Here is a 15,905-nt window from a genome sequence, read left to right as displayed (position 1 = left end):
GTGTTCCAAATTTCTGATCAATCGGTCAACAGGAAGGGGGTTAAATTTCTTTTAATGTGGTAAAGCGCTACAAACAAACATGTTACAAACATACAAACGCGGCGGCGAATCCGCCTAATGTGACATCAGCCTTAAGTATAAGTTAGCGAGGGGAGTGGTAAGTGGCGGAGAGCGTGAGAGGGGATTGTTTACCAAAAAAAAGGCGGGAGAGGGATCACTGATACACTGATACACACACTATCAAAAGTCATCATCGTATGTGTGACGGTATTATTCCGCAATCTTGAGAGCTTTATCTGTCTGTTCATGGGGTCTTTTCTCATGCAATTAATTTTTCAATCCGGAAGATCTTGGCTCCTTACGTTTTATTATACTATTTATACTCAGTTGTCGTCTGTATCAGATGGCAGCTAAATATTAATCAGATTGAGACTCATCAAATGATATGTGCCGATATGCTGATGTTTGCTTATTTAATTAGTTTAAATAGGCAGATCAAATTCAAATTAGCTGGATTACTTGCCACCGGAGGTGTACATTGGGAAGGAAACACTTCGAGATGTGATATTTGTTATGATGCATTTTCCCCGGAGTTCCTTCCAACCATGAGTGCAGGAAGTGGGTGTCGTAGTTCACAAGTTAATTACAATGTCGCTCGAATTGATCCTGTATCTTCCTGCGACATGAATAAAATAGTAACAAAACCATTCATCGAAACAGTGTTAGCGTTCTTGTTCTTGAGTCTCACTCGTACAGCTATAGAAAATCGTGATTGTGCCTCACTACATTCAAAGGTTGGATATAATTATGGGGAATACGAAGGTTACGATTAGATGGATCAACTCCTTTATAACCTAGAAGAAAATATTTGTTCCAACTTCAACAGCCCCGCAACGGATAATTTGTTGTGGATCAGTTGTGGATCAAAAACAAAACCTCTGCAACCCGAAATTTGCCGAATAGAAACTCAGATTTTTCTGCTGACTCGGACCGCAACGATTATATCATACATCGAATGCAGCATTGTGAATGTCGAGGCGTGAAAGATATTCTTGACCAGAACAATTTAAATCTGCTGGAAAATCAAGATGAATCTCTGAAGCGCAGTAGGTTACAAATTATACTAACAAAACCTGTACTGAAGAAAAATAAACGATCCTTGAAAATGCAGGAACTATCGAATCATCGAACTTCTATCAATTCAGAGATGCTATAGTTAATAATTTTAAATTTTCCTGAAGGTAAATAATTACCCGTTCATCTCTTTACAATTTTCAATTTCAGGATTGCGCTGAGGATATTGTGCTCATGTTTGGCAATGCAGTAAACAATGGACGAATGAAACAACGCCGATATGAAATAGTTACAATAATAACAATGCAACTAAAAGATAAATGAATAATAAATAGTGCTACTGAATCTTGCCATCCACTCTCTGAAAGTGACGCTAATGACTACGGATGAGACTGCATGTGATATTACTGGGCATGGATGTTTAGCCGTTCAACGGCTCCTCCAGTGAAGGTTCCTCCTATCAAGGTTTTCTGAGTGCGAGTGCTGGGGAATTTATGTCGAAGTTGCTGCGCGAACCGAGCAATTCTCGGATTGCCTTGGGGTGCGGGACGTGATGACGAATTTTTGAATCAAAGGGGATCAATGTGTTCGATGTTAATCTGTAACATACAATGTACAGTAATATCGTTTTTGTCAAGATGCTAAACTATAGGTGTTTCGTTCTTGACACTTTCATGACAATACGTGAGACGAGTTGCGAGACGTAGCTTTCTGCATTGTTTACTTTTTGTTTGGTTGTGTCGTTATGGTTTCATATCAACTCGCTGAGGAAAACAACTGAAGAAAGAAATAAGCAAATATATATTCGTGAAAAATAGTGTACTAGAGCTGCAATAAGGTATTTATATTACATATTATTCAATAGTTTTGGGGGACAGTGAGGATTTGAAGAGCTTGTGAGTGTGATTAAAGTGCTATAAGTCTAAGAAATCTGTTGTCCAACTCCTCCACAGATAATCGTTCATCTCGCGGTTCTCTATCATGCCAAAATTATATTGTGAATATCTTATTTTCTTCAGATGCCGTATTATTGTGCAGTAAAAGGATGCGGAAACAAGGTCCGCATAACGAAAAACAACCCGGACATTGTTTACCACACTTTCCCCCGAGATGGAGATAGACTTCATAAATGGATACTTTTCTGTGGCCAATCGAAGGATTGGAAGCCTCAGAAAAATCAAGGTATATGCTCACGTCATTTCCATAGCAGCAGCTACGATGACCGACATCAAATGCGCCATGAACTTAATGGTACGAGAAAATATAGGATGTTGAATTCCAAAGTTAAACCTTTTTTCTGCCTTATATGTATTAGCCATTCCATGTCGAACCGATATAGTGGTTCTCCGACTTTCGTGGAAAGTGGTAGATTTGTTCTGTATTGTAAAATATTAGACCCGTCTTTTCTTGTTTTTTTTTATTAGGGCTGTGTGGTATACGTTGCAAATCGTGAATATTGTCACCGGATTAAGGACATTGTAGTGATGTAGAACGTTGAACTTTTGACTAGTCTGAAATCGATCCACCACCGCAACAATAAGAAATTTCTCACCATGCAATTTTTGGAAATGACTGGTATACTCATCGGCAGTGTGGAAATACTCTCGGCATACAAAGCAGCAGCATGTTTCAGCATACGTTCCACCGTAGTCACATGACGAATTTCCGATAGAAGTCGCAGGAATTTGTTTTGCTTTTTGGAAGTCAACTCTGAAAAATCAACAAATATAATCATTCTTTAGCGGAACAAATATATCAAACCGACCCACCAGCGTGATTGTTCTGTTCGTGCTGCTCCAGTAGGTTTCGCAACCGCTCCATGTTGAATTTAAAATTATTTGGTCGATTACCATTGGCATGCTGTTGGTTTGGCTCATTACGTGTTATCAAATCGTGGTTCATCAACACCCAGCCCAACTCGTCCATTTTGACACGAGTGTTGCGGCGCAGTTTTATCTCTTCGAAAAGTTTCTCGCGTAGTTTCCGTTTGATGATGCCTCCGTCCTTGATCAGATTGTGCCGATAAATTTGTACTACGTACGATTCTATTTCATGCTTTTGCCCTGATGATAAAACAAAAAAATAACACTTTTTTAAATGCTCAATAAAACCACGTACGATTAAAACGCTGCTTGCTTGGAAAAAAAGCATTGATTGCGCGGCTAGAAGCTAAAACATACTCAAAACATCCTTCTGCACTGTTTTTAATTCGACCGCTGATTGTAGATATCTGAAAAAGTAGAAGCAATTATGAGAAATTGTTATACGAAAAAATCCAGAAAATTACCTACCTACAGTAAAGCGCGAGCAGCTATTTTGCCGACGAATGCATTTGTCACCAAAAGATATGATATGTTTTGTAAACAAATTTGTTTTTTCACGAGCAATGGCCGAACAGCAATTTTGACATTGCGGTCCACCTATAGTATAGCACCTTGGTTTTTGTGTTTTTGATCAATGAATGTTGTGTCATTATGTTATGCCGATATTTCATGCGAGAAAAATGTTTAGGATGTGCTATTTATTCTGAACTAATTTGTATTTGATCTGCATATTTAAACTAATTATATAAGCAAACATCAGCATATCGGCACATATCATTTGACGAGTCTCAATCTGATTAATATTTAGCTGCCATCTGATACCGACGACAACTGAGTATTAGAGATGTGCCATCCGCTCATGAGCTGTTCCGAAGAATCTACTCTTTGAAGTGAGTTGACGCGGAACAGCTCGCAAAAAAAAATCAAACAGCTCTTCAGCTCACTTTGATGATGATGAAGGAGAGAAAAGAGCTGTAGAATTGAAGAGAGTGTGTGAGCTGTAAGATTCAAATGAACTGACCGTCTCTCGCTCTTCGTGTTAAGACATCAGTTTAGTTTCATTTGTCACTCGTCTTTTCAACTGTTATATTCGCGTTGACGGCATTGAGCTTTGTTTACCAGTTTAGGGGGCGCCAAAAATAATAATTGGCTCTCAGGCAGAATGAACACGTTTTTAAAATTCAAATTATTAATGAAAATTAACTTCTGTGTATCAAATGAGTATTCTATTTCAATGAAAAACACTTTGTTTGCAGGCGGTGCAAAAATCTCATAAGATTTTTTTTTTTTGAAGAAAACTTTCTGTTGTAATGTAAAGCCTCAGTAAAAATGTCGGAAATGTTGGACTCGCCGAGTCTGTTGTAAATAATAGTCTGGAATACGTGTTTCAAGTAATTAATAATATGGTGTGAAAAATTTCATTTGAATTTTAACATTTTCAAACTGGCTTCGTGGCTATCGAGTTTGGGACCCAAATTGAAAGTCGGCACTGACAACTGAGCTGAAGAGCTGTTCATAAAGAACAGCTCATTTAGATGAGCTGATATGATCAGAGCTGTTCATCATGATGAACTGATTTGCACACCTCTACTGAGTATAAATAGTATAATAAAACGTAAGGAGCCAAGATCTTCCGGATTGAAAAATTAATTGCATGAGAAAAGACCCCACGAACAGACAGATTATGCTCTCAAGGTGACGGAATAATACCTTCACGCATACGATGATGACTTGTGATAGTGTGTGTATCAGTGTATCAGTGATCCCTCTCCCGCCTTTTTTTGGTAAACAATCCCCTCTCACACTCTCCACCACTTACCACTCCCCTCGCTAACTTACTGACGATACGAACTCACCTTAGTAATACTTCTATACATCTTGGTTATGACCAGAAGAGAGAGTCGATGTAGAGAAATCGATCAAATCACTTACACCCCTTTCATTCTAAGCCCCTCATTTGTCTTGCAAGAAACGTGCCGTGTAGAGGTGTGCAATCCAGCTCATCATGATGAACAGCTCAGATCAGCTCAGCTCATCTAGAAGAGCTGTTCTTTATGAACAGCTCTTCAGCTCAGTTGTCAGAGTCGACATATGGTGGCGACTTTCAATTTGGTCTATACATTTCCGATATTTTTACTGAGACTTTTCATTATAATATAAAATTGTCTTCAAGAAGAATTTTTTGAGATTTTTTCACCGCCTACAAACAAAGTGTTTTAGACTAATTTAATGCACAGATTTTAATTTTCATTCATAATTTGAATTTTAAAAACGTGCTCATTCTGCCTGAAAGTCAATTATTATTTTTGGCGCCCCCTAAAACAAAGCCCAATTCCGTCAACCCGAATATAACAGTTGAAAAGACAAGGAACAAATGAAACTGAACTGATATCATAACACGGAGAGCGAGAGACGGTCAGTTCATTTGAATATTACAACTCACACACTCTTCAATTCTACAGCTCTTTTCTCTCCTTCATCATCATCAAAGTGAGCTGAAGAGCTGTTTGATTTTTTTTTGCGAGCTGTTCCGCGTCAACTCACTTCAAAGAGTCGATTCTTCGGAACAGCTCATGAGCGGATGGCACATCTCTAGTGCCGTGCCGGTTACGCTACGTGCCTGATAATATAATATTACCTTTATTTGCATCACAAGTACGACTGCTGTCACCAGACGTCGACACTGTACATTTGTCATCACGGATTCACAAGTTGACTGCAAGTGTTGTTGTTTGATGATTGCTAGGAAAGAGCTAAATAAATTCATGAACATTCCTGTTTGTCTGCGAATCTGGACCCGATTCATTTACCATAAATATCGCGGAAATCTAGTGCACCATACGCAATTGTGTGGATACTGCCTACATGATGATTTCCGAAAAGGAACAACCGATTTCTGCTGAAGACTCGATCGTCGAGTTTTCCGCAAGTGAAGATGAGTGGTACCCAACAAGTAAATCTGATTCTAAAGGATGTTTGGATTCTAAATCTGCTCCTAAGGATAAATTCAAAACTGCAAGGTTAATTAAAAAAGAAGCAATTAGAGTGAGAGCGTATATTGAATTGTTTGTTTTAGGAAACGAAAACCTGCGGATGTGGGAACAAAAAATCTTCAGCCAACAAGGATCTCTAGGAGAATTGCCAATCGTTTGGGTAAGATAATCCCCGAAGTGGAATGTCAATCTGTCACTGCCACGGAAAACGAATCATCCACCTCTGATTCAGAAACGGAGAGCAGGAATATTTCGAAAAAAACAAGTACTGTAAAAAGGGGTCGGAAACCGAAATCGATTAAGGAAGCGCCAATAAAGCTGACAACATTTTCAGTAGAAGAATTGTACCGAAAGTATAGGCCGGATCTAGCCGGTAAGCCCGAAACGAAGATTGCGAAAATTAATCGAGTGAAACTGAAGGAACACAATGACGATGATAGTAGTGGCGATGATTATCTGGTAGATCCAGCTGATCTGGATTTGAATTCAGATTTTTTCACACTATCTCAAACATCAGTTGCTCAGGACTCTAAATCATTTGAACCAATTGTTTGCGATACTAGACTCGAAAAGCATGAATCTAGTGACAGTGATGAAGATAATATACCTTTGAAATGCTTGAAAAAAGAGAGAATTGATTCTTCGGAATTTAGCAAAAAGCTGATTGAACAAATTAATCAAACCAATCAGCATTGTATGAATATGATTAAGTTGGCAGAAGTATCGCACACAGCACGATCATCGGAAGTTAAGGGTGAAGAAAAAGTATCAGAGTTGCTGCTAGCAGGAGAGAAAATCAGTGGCTTACCATCTACACAAAATTTGCCTGTTGAAAAGGAAGCAAAAAAACAAGACAAACATATTGAAATAACCATCAAGCTCGATTCTGTGGGGATTGGAACACAGCAGGAGAAAAAAATAGATCTGTTGACAGCCGTTAAACGGTTTATGAATCGTGAAAAGCGTCAAAACCAGATCGATCTCCATAAAGTTTCGATACTATGTTGGATCGGCCACGGAACATTTCTCAACAGAACCATCGCTGATAGCAAACTAACTCAGTTGATCATCAAACGACTGCTGCCATCCGCGACGTGTCGCCCGAAAGGACTCACAAATGTTCATTACTTTGAACAGATAACACGATACTTCAGGAAGGTCGTTAAACTGAAATACAGCGAAATGTATTTCAAGGCACAGAAACTTCCGCCACTGAAAGCAATATTAAAGTATCAAATCCTTCAGCGCTCGGCATTTTCCAAGCGCGATTTCGTGCTACTTTTCCTCCTGATGCTTCGCAGTTTACAAATCCATAGTCGGTTGGTGATTTCGCTAGTAGTACCGCCCAAGCATGTTCCCGCCGGTGAGTTGTATCGGATGATGCCTCAAACGCGCGAAGAACTGGAGGCCGATCGGCGTTTGCTTTCCGATTTTCTGCGAGCCCCCAAGCACAGCACCATTTTCAAGGTGAAGGAAAAATTAAACGCCATGGTCAGAAAAGATTCCGCACAGGTTCGGAAGAGAGCGGCCAGGAAAATTCGTTATGAAGGGTTTTCCTCGACCATTTCACAAAATGATGGTTGCAACGATTTCGTCGAATCTCGTGCACGAGAAAATGTAAAACAACTAGTGGATCGTTTTGTGGAAATGGAACAAAATGTCACTTCCGAGTTGGCGAAGAAATCGGACAAAGTGCGGACAACGTTTGCTGCTAATTTGGATGAAGAAGTACGACAACGTCGTGAAAAGATACTGCTGGCTTATCGTGCTTCTAAAGAGCGAAATAGAGTAGCTAAAGCTAAGGCCCAAGCGCAGGACGAAAGCTGCAGTTCGTCAACGCTAAAATCCAAAGTTAGGGTTAAACGAAAAAAACTTAATCAAGCAAATTCCCCGGGCGTAGATATATGGCTTGAGGCGTATTGCGAAAATGAGGATAAATGGATTACCATAGATGTGCTCAACAACAAGGTGCACTGTTTGGAGGATATTGTGGTGAGTGTTTATTCTAGAAAAGGTTAAATGGGTTAAACAATCCGATTTTGGAGAGATATCTTTCTTTACGTAATAGCGATGGATAACAGCTATTACAACCGTCCTCCTTAGGGTCTTTGGAACTTCTGCTCTGGCTCTCAATAGTTTTAAATTCTTTTGACGTAGGATTACGTCTTTCGGGAACATATTGGGGTACAATTTGAAAATCGAAAATCGAGCGCATCGTGAAAATTGTCCAATTTCAAATGCTTACTGCTCAGTCATTTCACGATGGATTGATGAGATTTTTACGTCAATCAATTTCGGCACTCCATAACAATTTTTTACATTGAATAAAATAATATATGTCATGAAACTAACTATCGAATAATTGAAAAATCTCAACCCATATCCCAACGGAAATACCTACTTCTGATTGGTCGAAATTAACGACACATGCGGCGGGTCCCTAACAGAGACATCAAAACCAAGCTGCCTGGCGGAAATCGGCATTGCAGATACATGAAAGTAGGGGGTGCTTTTTTCCCACCGACATGTATTCGCTAACAGAGATTTCAAATCCTTCATTCTTTGTGTGGACACCGACTGGACAACATCGTTGCGGGACGAGCTGGACGGCGAGGGATCGAGTGCCTTTCTCAAGGCAAGAGGGCGGAGGTGGTAGCGCTGGAGTAGAGTAAAGTAGAGTTTTCAAAGGGCCTTTCTCAAGGCTAGAGACGAATGAACTGCAAAAGTCTAAAGTCTCTATAATACAATACCTTCCTTCCTTCAAATCCTAGGTGTTTGGGGGAAATCAGCATGTAAATACCCTCGATAGTTTAACTAACGACGCGCACAAATGGATAGTGTTCATTGTAACTAGCGTGGGCATTGCTGATTGCATACGTGCTGGCGAATAAGTTGGGAGCGATGAACGAGTGTTTTTCCGTTCCAATAAGAATCTTTCGATGGGTTGATTGAAGAATGATGTTTCAATGAACTGAATAGAACTTATGCTTGATAAAATATAAAGAAAATTTAAATTTGGACCTTTTATGTTGGTTGCTTCGTAAAACTTTTAGCACAACTGTAAGTGTAAAATTGTGTATGGTAGCTATTGTGTTAAAATGACTTGAAATATGAAACGATTTTCTTTCTCCCAAGGAAAGTTCATGCGACGAGCAAAATTGGAAAAATGAAGGAATATTCGAGAAAGTGATTTCACATATGCTCTACATATCATATTGGGTGCTCTTAGCATAATTGAAATTCGCATTGAGGCATGCAGCATCGTGTTCCGTTGGGTTCAAAACGAAAAAGAAATGGATTGAATAAACACTCAGAAAATAAAAAAATAATGAATGAAATTAATTTTCCATTTCGAATATATTTTCTCTATACTATAGTAACACTTTTTTTCGGGTGAGAAAAATTGTGTTCGATAATGATAATTATCTTATATTGCTTTGATGAGCTTTTTTTCTTTATTTCATCCATACATAACACAGGAGCCATCTAGTCCAGGACCAAAGAGGGCGGCTTTGGTACGTGATACGCACCATCTTCTTCAGCATAATCACCATCCTTCTATCATTATCACTCGGTTATGGACACTGGTGAAGTGAACAAACAATACCTAACAACTAGACAAAACGGACCCAAATCATTATTGAAGAGTTTAACAATGTAATTCTTCAAACATATCCAAAATCAGCATGCAGCAGATAACCTAACGGAATCCTACGTCAACTATGCGGTCGTGTCTTGGATACAACCCTCTTGTGACTTTTTTAAGAGCAATCTTCCAGTTTTTTTGAAAAATATTATTAAATACCCTGTGTATCCAAGGGCATGTTGGCTTGTAAATTTGCTCGAGCAAAGGAGGACTTGCGCATTCGGTGCCCGTGATACAATCGTATCCAAGAGCATCAGTAGGGTAGATAGGGGCAATATGACCATATGGGACCAATAGCACTTATTTTCCAACAATTGTGTTAGAAATACGCTTATTAAGTATCTCCGTGAAACCCTTATTCAGATTCAATCTTCTTCTATATATATAATAAATTATGATTCTTATGGACTCGGAAACTACTGAATCGATCGACATGAAAATTGATCTCCGAGGGGGGGGGGCTGCCATACAAATTAAACACAAATTTCCACATTACTCGGGAATCAATCAAGCAAATGAAACCAAATTAGGCATATTGAGATTTCAGGGTGCAATAAATGATTCTATGGTAATTAGACTCTCCACCCCCTTTCTAAGGGGGGCTGCCATACAAATGAAACACAAATTTCTGCATTACTCGAGAATTAATCAAGCAAATGAAACGAAATTTGGCATGTGAAAATTTTAGGGTGCAATAAATGATTCTAAGGTGATAAGATACTCCTCCCCCTCTCTAAGGGGCTCCCATACAAATGAAACACAAATTTCTGCATAACTCGAAAACTAATCAAGCAAATGAAGCCGAATTTGGCATGTGAAGTTCTAGGGGGCATGAAACGTTTATATGGTAAATAGACACTCCTCCCCTCTCCCTGAGGGGAGGGAGGTTTTGGTAGAAGTACTAGGAATTTTATAGTAAAAGGTAAATTTAACGGGGTCGATTAGAAGATCTATCAATGAACAGTTCTGCGATTGGACCCATGAACTTGCGCTTAGTAAGAAAACGTGAATGTTTGAAGGTATTGATAACAAAAATTGGTGGGTTATATCTATAATATAACCGCAAAATGGGACTACCTTAGCTTAGCAATCATTTGTTTATATTCATAAAATTTTTGATTGAATGAGACAATTTCCGAATTCAATTGAATTCAATATAAATATTTGCTTTGTGAGTAAAAAGATTGAAGAAATACCATGTAAGGTCAATTCATGCATTGTGATAGATTATGTTCTTCGTTACAAGTAAATTTAATGACCGTCATTTTACGTTTGGTATGATGCCTAGGACAAAATATGTGAACGGAAGAATTATCAAACGATTATTTTATTTTACATTTCGCTCTAAAGTTTACATCTCTCAAATGTACGTACTTCCCGAACAGCGAATTTGCTTGATTAGATGAACTTCAGGTACTCAGTTTCGATTATGACATGTACCTCGAACGCATCTTGTTTAATCAATAGGCGTTATCGTAGCAAATGGTTACCAACATTTTGCCTAATCATCAAATGCGTAGAAATTCAGTGAGCAGAAGATATGATATCCATCAATGCAATCTTGAATAACCGAGCCAAAGCGTACCTCCGGCTTGCACGAATCAACAACTTCTACTTTTTATACTATTGCGGCTTTAAACATGAAAGTTCATTCGCCTCCAGTGTCTGCACGATTTTCCCAGGTTCCTATGTTTAGAAGACCATGTTAGGGAAATATGCAATCTGTGTTAGGCGAACACATTTCAGTCGGAACGAAAATGCCCCCGACATGCATGTATTTGCAATGTCAATTTCCCCGCGCTCCATGAATTTGAAGTCTGTGTTGACAAACACATTTCAGTCGTGTTTGCAATGCCAATTTCCCTACGCTCCATGGATTTGAAGTCTGTGTTAGGGAAACACATTCAAGTCGGAACAATAATACCCCCGACTTGCATGTATTTGCAATGCCAATATCTCCACGCTCCATGGATTTGAAGTCTGTGTTAGGGAAACTCATTTCAGTCGAAACAAAAATACCCCCGACTTACATGTATTTGCAATGCCGATTTCCCCCAGGCACTTGGTTTTGAAGTCTGTGTTAGGGAACGCATTTCGGTGAGAACAAAAGTCCTCCTACTTTCATGTATTTGCAATGCAGATTTCCCCAAGGTTGCTTGGTTTTGAAGTCTGTGTTGGCGTTTAGATAACGCCTAACATTTTACAGTCATTCAATTGTTTATCTTATGAAGATTAACATTTTATTTATTGTGATAGATGTGTAGAAATATTCCCTATCAATTGATGCAAACATCTTTCCAAACATCACACTAACTGATTATCACGAAAACCTTATAAAAAAGCAGTCTACAAAATAAGCTCTATATGCTTCATACTGAAATTTAAGACTATATTCTTTATATCAATTCGTACTGGTATTATTTCTGATCATTTCCACTGATTTATTGCGCTACTTTGCCGTTTCATGTAAAAGATCAGTTCATTTTTATTGAGCGTCAATGTCCGGGCCAGGTATTTTTTCAACATAACCTGTAAATTCAGCTGTCAAAATTTGTAAACATAGTTAATAATAGCTAGATGTAGAATCATGGTGCGGAATTATACCAGAACATCCGGTCGTAAAAAGTGATCACAACCCAGACCAGAAGCTGGTGTATGACGTGACCGAAAGAAATGGTATTTATCACCCTTTCAATAGGCAAAAGCAATTAGCCGGAATAGATTAGTTGGCTGGATTTGGAATGCACCACCCACAACTCTCACTTCGAACACCAGAAGCATCTTCCTCCGCCAGGGCACAAGGATTGAATCGTGTTGCAGACGGGAAATTCTACGATTCACTGGAGGACGTACAGCAGAAATACAAAATGGAATCAACTAACATGGTCATATTGTCTCGCATGGTGGCCCATTTTGCCCCGCATTGCTCACGATCGACGGAAATGGAACAAATTTTTAAAAGTATAAATCTCCCACATAAATCTTTTTTAAAGCTTGTTCATACAATGTACATCGATTAATAAGGTTTCAAATCATGAAGTTTAACATGTGGCATCTCTATATATATAAAAATGTTCTGTTCGTTTGTGTACGCGTCAAAAACTCGAAAAGTACGGAACCGATTGAGCTCAAAGTTGGACACAATATACAATTCACTTCAAGGAGTGTTGTTACGGCATAAAAAATTGGAAAATTGGAAGAAAAATGATTTTATATATGACCAGAGTTTCTGAAATTGAGCTTCTAATGAAAATCGACTCATCTATCTCTATATATATAAAAGTTTTCTGTTCGTTTGTGTGCGCGTTAAAAACTCGAAAAGTACGAAACCGACTGAGCTCAAACTATGATACAATATACAAAACAACCAAACACATCTAGGATTGTTGTTACAACATAGAAAAATTAAAAATTAAACTCAACTATGCAACCACAATGTGCCACAGCAAAGCGTGGCAGGGTACAGCTAGTAATTTATATATGTTTCTACATAATTTAGGACGTTTCGTTCTTAGGAGGCCATATTACCTCTATCTACCCTAGATGATCGGTTTTTGAAATTTTTTCTTCCATACATCCTTTGCCACCCTAACCTACCTATACCTATATTATTTTCGAGTAATAATTCGACTTCTAAATGCCGGTAAGTTATTAGACTATCAGAACGCAACGCCACTAGGGCGTGTCATCTCAAAGCAGTCCTGTTTACTTGGAGAAATTCTTTTATATGTTGAATTTTCATATTAGATCATATGCAGGAAGAACTTATTAACCTTGTATCACGTTTTCATTCCACATTTTCGATACCTCTTTATAGACCCAAGCCAGCCAACCCATCTCGTACGTACTGGCATGGAACAACGACGGTACGATCAAGGATGTCTCGCCTCGGTACATCTCACGGTTAGGCAGCAAGAAAAGCAAACTACGCGTCGAGGATAGCTGGCTCGAACGGTCTCTCATGCCATACCGTCCCAGTCGTTCTACCCGTCGTGATCGCAGCGAGGATCTGAAGTTTGAAAAATTACTTAACAAACGCCCCTTCCCCGAGCAGATTGGGGAGTACAAAAATCATCCCCGCTTTGCCATCGCGCGTCATTTACTGCGAAACGAGGCGATATATCCGCGAGATGCTATCATCCTGGGGTACATCAAGGATGAACCGATTTACCCCCGAGATTGTGTCCATGTGCTATTCTCAAGAGAAGGTTGGCTGCGCCAAGCGAAAACGGTGCAGCTTCATGAAGAACCGTACAAAATAGTGAAGGCGAAGGCGAGATACGATCGTTTGACGGGAACTTCGATCACTGGGTTGCAAACGGAACTGTTCGGCATGTGGCAGGTTCAAGATTATGAGCCGCCCGTCGCTGAAAATGGAGTAGTTCCAAGAAGTGCATATGGCAATGTGGAGCTCTTCAAACCATGTATGTTACCAAAAGGAACTGTACACCTGCAGTTACCAGGCTTGAACAAGATATGTAAGCGATTACGGGTTGATTGTGCACCGACGATCACTGGATTTGAGTACAGAAACAACGCTTGTCAAGCAGTGTATGATGGATACGTTGTTTGTGCGGAGTTCCGCGATCAGGTTATCGACGAATGGTACCAAGAACAAGTAGAACTTGAGCGAAAAGAAGATGAGAAGGTCAAGAAAAGAGTTTATGGTAACTGGAAGCGACTAGTGATGGGTTTATTTATTCGTAAGAAATTAAAAGATCGTTATAACTTTGATAATATTTAGAACGTCACAGGGGTCTTGTTTTCAGCTAAGTATGTTTGGTATTTTTGTAAATCAATTTATGTTTTGAAATATAGTAAATGTCATAAGAACAAAAATGTAAACTACAATATATCACATCCGCCTCCGAATCGGGAGTTCTTCATAATAAATTTTCTCAGAACACGTGGATTGGGTAGTGTGCACCTATAGTAAGTGTAGGCTCCTCATGGTCTGCATCTGCATTATTGTGCGCATTGTGAAGAAATGATTCAATTTTAGCTATAAAAACTTTTCGCTCATTTTAAGGGAGTATTCTCGTGTAGAGATACGAATTTCGAATGAAACCGGAAGTCGGAAGTTTGTATGATGTTTCTTGATTCAATGTAACGTGAAGCTCCCTTATATCAGCCAGTACATAATTCCACCCACTTGACATAAAATACTGTTTTTCACACTAGATATCTTATTTCTTCTGATAAATTATGTTTGTGTATACTTGTAAAACTATAATTATTTGAAAAAATCGCAACAAAGTACTATTAGTTAAGCTTAACGATATAAATTTCAGCTAATATCGTTCGTCGACCTGTCATCCGCCATTTTTGTTGTTTTCCTTAGCAAAGTGGCTAAGAACATTGTCCACAGTTATTATCAATTTACAAAGTGTAAACGATTGAAAATCTCAGGAAAGTAATAAGAACTGGACGATACAGGTACGCTGCATTGATTTAATAGTTTTTTCACATCTTTTCATTGCTAATTCGATCGGTTAACACCAAAATAAACCACCCATATTTCTGCTTGTTTTTTATTCCACCCGACAGATTTCATTTGCTATATTGCGATGAGGAAGGGCCTGATCACGAACATCACTGCCACGTACGCTGTCACGTCACTTACACTTCACTTAATCTTTTGTGTCTATCATCATTGTCACGGACAGTTGCGTGTAAAAATGAACTCCGTGAAAGTGTTCATTGCCGTTTATAAGAGACATGTTGGTGGCATAATTTCGGCGTTTGAACGTTGTGCAGGTAAAATTAATACAGCATATGAGATAATATTCTATTTAATTAATCGTATGTTTTAGAATGACAAATTTTACCTCGATGATTAGTTTGCTGAATCAAAAATGAGGACAAATACTTGGTTGCTCGGGAATTATGTAGTTGTTGAACATATAGGAATGTAATTTTACGCTAGAGATAAAGCATGACTATTATGTTTAATAATCGAAGTCTCGCATACTCTTGTACTTAGCTCTACCTTACTCGTTGAATAGTGATAAATATTTAGAATTTATGACAAAAGGTTTGATTTAATTATTTAAACAAAATCTGGTCAGCATTTTTGACGTAGAACTACGTCTTTCATTAAGGGTGCCAAATCAGAAAACAGGTCACGTTTTTATGAAATAAAGTTAACGTTAATAACTATTTTTGCCGCGAACGGATTTTGACGATTTACACACTAAACTAATCAAAAATTCCGTAAGATTTGTTTATTATGCTATACATTGGAATCCCCTGGTTTGTAAATGGTTAAAATTCATGAAAACTTTAAGCGTTTCCATTTTCCCATACATTTCTTCTGTCCATTTGTGTGCATTCCCGAACAGAGATGTCAATAACGAGCAACTTATCGAC

At 38.6% G+C, this 15,905-nt stretch overlaps 2 protein-coding genes and 1 long non-coding RNA gene across 3 annotated transcripts; 2 read left to right on the top strand and 1 right to left on the bottom strand.

Moving 5' to 3' along the window:
• Positions 1-719: 719 nt before the first annotated feature.
• Positions 720-3,493, bottom strand: LOC129777814 (uncharacterized). Its single transcript, XM_055784321.1, has 4 exons — positions 3,370-3,493; positions 3,255-3,304; positions 2,844-3,137; positions 720-2,784 (listed from the first exon to the last, which is right to left on the bottom strand). Exons 3-4 carry the CDS (start codon positions 2,998-3,000, stop codon positions 2,534-2,536), a joined length of 408 nt encoding a protein of 135 aa, XP_055640296.1. The 5' UTR covers positions 3,001-3,137; positions 3,255-3,304; positions 3,370-3,493; the 3' UTR covers positions 720-2,533.
• A 2,010-nt stretch (positions 3,494-5,503) lies between these two features.
• Positions 5,504-14,382, top strand: LOC129778329 (DNA repair protein complementing XP-C cells homolog). The gene is made up of 3 exons (XM_055785191.1): positions 5,504-5,917; positions 5,974-7,882; positions 13,354-14,382. Exons 1-3 carry the CDS (start codon positions 5,763-5,765, stop codon positions 14,278-14,280), a joined length of 2,991 nt encoding a protein of 996 aa, XP_055641166.1. The 5' UTR covers positions 5,504-5,762; the 3' UTR covers positions 14,281-14,382.
• A 374-nt stretch (positions 14,383-14,756) lies between these two features.
• Positions 14,757-15,651, top strand: LOC129779226 (uncharacterized). Its single transcript, XR_008743594.1, has 3 exons — positions 14,757-14,972; positions 15,084-15,293; positions 15,350-15,651. It is a non-coding gene; the product is annotated as an uncharacterized LOC129779226 (long non-coding RNA).
• The last annotated feature ends 254 nt before the right edge of the window (positions 15,652-15,905 follow it).

Source organism: Toxorhynchites rutilus, chromosome 3 (genome assembly GCF_029784135.1).
Source record: "Toxorhynchites rutilus septentrionalis strain SRP chromosome 3, ASM2978413v1, whole genome shotgun sequence".
Classification (NCBI taxonomy): domain Eukaryota; kingdom Metazoa; phylum Arthropoda; class Insecta; order Diptera; family Culicidae; genus Toxorhynchites; species Toxorhynchites rutilus.
This window is presented reverse-complemented; position numbering and strand designations above follow the sequence as displayed.